We start from the raw sequence: 5,943 nt of genomic DNA, 5'->3' as shown, positions 1-5,943 counted from the left end.
TTTTTTTTTTTTTTTTTTTTTTTTTTTTGTACCAGGGATCAAACTTGGGCCCTTGTGCTTGCAAGGCAGGTGGCAGAACCACTGAGCTAAATCCCCAGACAGACAATAGTTTTTGGAGAGACAGTCTTGCTGTGTCCATGTTGATCTTGAACTCACTATGTAGCCCAGGCTAGCTTTGAACTTGCAGATATTCTCCTGCCTCAGCCTCCTGAGTGCTGGGATTACAGAAATGTATTACCACACTCAGCCTAAGGACACATGTCTAAGAACATATCCTCATCATTAAGGAATGTGTGACCATGATCAGATCCATTCGTGTATGTATCTGGCAGCCTGCCCCAGCTGATAGTAGAATGGGTTAGGCAATTGATGGTATTGATTTCAGAGGCCAGGCTCCGGAATAGAGGGTCTCAGCTCCTGACCTTCTTTGTAGTTTAACATTACTTATAATATCAGTGTGGATTGGGTTATGTATGTATGGGTGGTTATTATGAAGTTATATGGGCATCATTCCTTTGGTCTTGGGTCTTTGGCCTCCAGGAATTTGCTTTTATTTCCTTCTTTTCTTTTTCTCCTTCCTTTTTTCCTCCCTACATTCCTTCCTTCCATGGTATTGAGTATGAACCTAATACCTTCCCACTGAGCTACACCCCTAACTATTTTTGTTTATTTGTTTTTTGAGACAGGGGCTTACTGTGTAATCCAGGTTAGACTTGAACTCACTGTGTAACCCAGGTTGGCCTCAGTCATGGTGATCCTCCTGCCTCACCCTCTCAAGTGCTGGGACTACAGGTGTGCACTACCACACTTGGCTTCTTTTTTTATTTTTTATTTGTAGACAAAATTTCCCTAAATTGCCCAGGCTGGCCTTGACATTTTGATCTTCCTACCTCAGCACTCCAGGTAGCTGAGATTACAGGCTTCAGCCCCCAAGCCTACGTGCCCTCAATTCTGGGCTGAGGATGTCCATTGCTTTCACTGGCTTTTTTCTTCAATATAAGATGACTAAAGTCTGGTGATTCAGTTCTACTCTTTGCCTTCTCCTGGCCATCAGCTGTCCAGTTGTCAGAATTGGACAGGGTTTAAGAGAACCTTTAGTGTTCCTCTTTCTTTTGCTTTTTTTTTTCTCCCTGACAGTGTCTCACTATGTAGTTCAAGCTGGCCTCAAACTCACTGCAATCCTCCTGCCTCAGCCTCCCAAGTGCTGGGATTATAAGCATGCATCACCACGTGCAGCTTTAGTGATCCTCTTCCCATCCAGATTTGCCCCAGGAGCACAGGTTTAAATCCAGATGTGTGAGCCAGGTTTACAAATACTCCCCTCCCCATGCTTCTTTAGGCTGCCCTCATTTCCTAGGCTTCCCACTTTTTCAGTCTGTTCTTGAGATACCCACAATCAATTCAGACACAGTCACAGGGACTTACCAAGCGGCTGCTGTGGGTGGGAATGGACCCAAACACTCTTTTTGCTCTTCCCAGGTCTAGAGGGCTCCCTGACATCTTTTTCTTCACCTAAAACCTGACCAACTCCCTTACATTCTTTGGTTCTCAGAGCCTAAGACTTTATTTTTGGTACCGGGGATTGAACTCCGGACCTTACACTTGGGAAGCAGGCAGCGGAAGCAGAAGTAAATCTCTGGTCCCATCAGAGTCTAAGGATTTCTTGAGATAGGCTCAGAGAAGAGTGAGGTCTCTCAAAAGAGGGTAACAACTATAAAAGAAAAATTTTTTCTCCTGCCTCACCTCTTTCCTTGGACTTTGTGGAGAGCAAACAGTTATTGCAAAACTCGTTATATTATTTACATCCCTTCCAATGACAACAAGCACTGAGGCTGTCACTAAAGCTGTCACTGAAGCTCTCACTGAGCCTGAGGCCGTGACAGAGGCCATGACTGAACAAGACTGCTAAGTGGGGAGAGCCCGTGCAGAGCCTGTGCAGAGTGGGTGTAAGTATGTGTGTAGGAGTTGCTCCCTGATATGATAAGCACTTGTAAGACCCTCTTGTGTGAAGTAATGCAATACCCTTGACCATCTGTAACCCCTGCCTGATGTGTAAAAGATAGATGAGCCTGAATCAGTGCCACACAGCCATAGAATTTAGTATAAAGGAGAGCACGCAGAAGACCAGCTCGTTGCACTCGGTGACCCAGAGACTTGGTGGCCACTGGCCGCATATGTGATCTTGCATTAGGTAACAGCCAAGACTCTGCTCCAGGACATCGGAGGGCACCAGCCCAGAAGGCACCCCCAGAGACATGGATGCTAGCCGCAGCAGAGGCTGACCAGCGAATCACCTTACAGGAGAAGAAAGTCACGCTCCTCGGATCTGTGCAGGTACAGGGAGTGGCAACTGACGGGCGGTAGTTAGGAGAAGTGTGCTGTGTGATGAAAGCATCTAAAGAGGCTACCGGCATCTGTCTTTTATTACTATCCTTGCTCCCTGCTCTTGCTAGGCTTGCAGCTGTGGAGGTGTGGGGAGGCCAAGCTAAGGAAGGGGTGTCTTCTCCCAACTGTGCTAAGCCCTCACCTGCTGTCATCATCCACCCCAGCTGTATCCAGAATGGAAACCTGGGACAACAGGCAAAGATACTCTCAACCCACTGTTCTTCCCCTCAAATCAGCTCCCTCTCCCTCTAGCTGGATCCTGAGGACAGAGCTGCTAGGTGGCCTGTCTACAGGCTGAGCTGAAAGTGAGTAAAAGGAATCCAGAAAGGGGCTCCTTTGTCATGGAGCCTGGCTGGTCCCTTCCAATGCCAAGGCCGATAGGTGTACCTGAGAGCTCTGCATGAATTGGGGGACATCTGGGAGGAGAGGGGATGTGGAAAGCACACTGATCTGGAAAGCAGGAGCCATAGCTTTACTCCCATCTAGGCACATGTGAGTAGAGTCACTTTTAGCTCACAAAGTCTAACAACTTTAAGGCCACCCACTGCCCATTTTGTGTTAGGCTCTTTATTAAGCACCTTGCACACTTTACCTTGTTTAATCCCATTTTAGAAGACAAGAAATAACCTGAGAGTCATTTTATAACTTCCCCAAGTTTGAACAGACTGCCTCTATGCATTCAGCTAAACCAAGTCAACTAGACCAAGTAAAAAAAAGAGGACTAAAAAAAAGTTTCTTGGTCTTTTCATATTAAATCAATGTAGCAAAGTCATATTGTGGCTGTGTAAAACAGCAACCAAACTTGTGCACCAACAGCTCTTACTAAAAAACAACCTTAGCCTGGGGTTGTAGCTCAGTGGTAGAATGCTTACCTGGCATGCATAAACCCTGGGTTTGATCTCTAGCACTGCAAAAACAAACAAACAAACAAACAAAAACAAAAAGCAAGCACTACCACCACCAGCACTACCAACAAAACAGTCTTAGAAAGCAGATCCATTTTCTTCGCCATTTCTGTCTAAGCTTTCTCAGCAAGGGGAAAGAAGGGAATAAGGCAGGACTAGATTTTCCCCAAACACCAGGTGGTCATCCAAAAGAACCCCAGAATGAAAGAGACAGCAGCATGCTATTCTCTCTGTGTCCCAGCTCCCTACCAGCCCTTAGCCCAGCCCTGCACAGAATGGACAGGACAAAGTCTGGACCCAGCCTTACCCTTATTACCCCTTCTCGCTCTTTCTGCTCCCTTCTGCATAGTCTGAGATGGTGCTCTCTTTTGCTCAGCTCTTTGGGCCTGTAGCCCTAGATCATGAAAAAGGAAAGCTCCGGTGTACAGGTGCATTGGAGGAGATGCCCATGGCCCTAGGCCACTGGGCAAATTGTGTAATTGCCTCCTCCATACTTTTTGGATGGGTAATCTCTCCTTTTTAAGGGACACTGGATCCAACCATCTCTACAAGTCCCTCAGCTGTCAACACCCATCATCTGCTACCCATTTATCTATCTGTCTGACCTGTACCAGTGTCTTTCTAGCCACTCTCCAACACCATATAGGGCAGGCCAGGGCTGGCAGATAGGGCACCCACATTCTACCTTCATTACTCCTGCAGGCACCACAGGAGACAGGTTAGATTCCTTCTTTGGCTTCTTGGCTTCTTTGCTTACTCATCGCTTTCCAATGGCCGCGTCTCCTGCTTCCCCTTCCCCATCATTCTTATCTGCTCACCTTAATCTTTCTGCTCAACATCACCACCTCACCCCTGATCCATAACTCAGAATCCACCATCTATTTTCTTTAAAAGACACTTCTGGGAGTGTGGGGCTCTTCCTTACTGGAGCCCAGAAATCCCCATTTCTCTTTTCATAACCAAAAATTGTTTCCTGGGCTGGGGACACATAGCTCCTTGGGAGAGCATGTAGCTAGTGTGCACTAGGTCCTGGGTTAAATCCCCAGCACAAATAAAATAAATAAATTTAGAAGATTGCTTCCTGGAGAATAACAAGCAAGGGGGAAAAAACTGGAAATAGATATATTATCAGAGTATTTTCCAGGGAGTGGAATCATATGTGGTCAATATTTTTAAATGCTTTTTCTAGTCTTTACATTCACTGTTATGAGCTTTTTTTTCTTTTTTTGGTATGGAGGACCGAACTCTGGACTTTGCACTTGCTAAGCAGATGGCAGAACCACTGAGCTAAATCCCCAGCCCATGAGCATATTTTATAATGAGGAAAAAACTCAATATATTTGGAAAAAAGGTTAAAGTACAGCTGTTTGAATCACACAGGGCTATGCTTGAATCCTGCCTCCACACTTAGGAGTAATGCCTCTGGGGAAGAATCATTTAATTTCTCTAAACCTCAGTTTGCACATCTGTGAAATACCTACTTCACAGAGTTGTTGTGATGATTAAATATAAAGTGTGAGGTTCATGGTGAGCAGGTATTGCTCATGATGGATAAGAGTTAAAAACACAACAATGACTTGCTCTTAAATTCCCTCTGCCTCTTGGTACCCAGACATCAAGAAAGCTCACTTCTTACAGAACCGGGCAATCCTTCGCTTCCAAACTATACTGTTTGTTTCCCTTATGTCTTTTGCGCACTTTAGGGTGGAGGTATAACCTCTTGTATCTTTAGCTGGGTTGACTGAATGACTGAGAAAACAGGAGGACTTTGAAATAGTCTTTCTCTGTACGTGGGGGCTAAAAATAAACACATTTTATATACTCATGATCCCTGAGAGCCAGGTGCCAGTCCCGTGACAGGCGCTTTGATACCGAGTCACCTTAGCAGCAATCTAGTATACTTTGGCCAGGCACTGGCAGCATCCAGGATCCGAGTGGGCGCTGACAAACTGCAGACGCTTCCTTCCCTCGCCAGTAGGGATCTCTCGCGGTCACTTCACCCAGCCCCCTCCGGAGCCAGGAGGCGTTGGGGGCCGAGCCAACCCTTCCCCCAAACCACACCGACTAAGCTCCTTGCTGCCCATCACCACTACTAAGACCAAAATGAATCGCTCACTCCCGCCTGCGCTGTATAGGGCTTAGACGATCGCCCTCGCCAGAGGGTCGTGGAGATCAGCCTGTCTGCTCACCGACGGCGGCGGCAGCTGTGGGACAGGAAATGGGGTGGGGGCCAAGTGCCAGGGGAAAGGAGTAGCTGCAACTCTGTGAGGCAACGATTTCCAGGGTCTCACTGGGACAAGTCCTTCCTCTCGTCTAACCTGCAGCGTCCCTGCGGTAAAGCCCTGCCCAGCTCCGGGTCCAACCTAGACAGCCCGGCGGAGAGCCCCAGGGTTCAGGCAGCATTTTCTCTAGGGCTTTCCAGTCAGGTAGGTACCTGCCACCATCGTCATCCACCTCAGCAAGATTCCTTACGGCCCGTAGCTCTTTCCACCCGCTTCCATCCCTCAATTGCTTAGGGGCTTCGCGGGCGCCCCATGTTCCAGACCAAGCCGATGCGGGTCCCCCAGGCCCTCTAACTTACGGTGCAGCAGTCCATGCTAGTGATGAGGGTCCGGGGCTGGGGTGGAGCCTGGCGTAGGCGGGGGTGGGGTCT

At 47.6% G+C, this 5,943-nt stretch overlaps 1 protein-coding gene across 1 annotated transcript in view; it reads right to left on the bottom strand.

Moving 5' to 3' along the window:
- Nrgn (neurogranin) overlaps positions 1–5,943 on the bottom strand; it is an 8,927-nt gene that overhangs the window by 2,524 nt on the left and 460 nt on the right. The window contains exon 2 of the mRNA XM_010628716.3: positions 5,872–5,943. Coding sequence (XP_010627018.1) covers positions 5,872–5,886 — 15 coding nt within the window. The 5' untranslated portion in view covers positions 5,887–5,943. The remainder of the gene's footprint in view (positions 1–5,871) is intronic.

The sequence above is a fragment of the Fukomys damarensis genome, unplaced genomic scaffold (genome assembly GCF_012274545.1).
Source record: "Fukomys damarensis isolate Sample0158 unplaced genomic scaffold, DMR_v1.0_HiC HiC_scaffold_16, whole genome shotgun sequence".
Taxonomy (NCBI): domain Eukaryota; kingdom Metazoa; phylum Chordata; class Mammalia; order Rodentia; family Bathyergidae; genus Fukomys; species Fukomys damarensis.
This window is presented reverse-complemented; position numbering and strand designations above follow the sequence as displayed.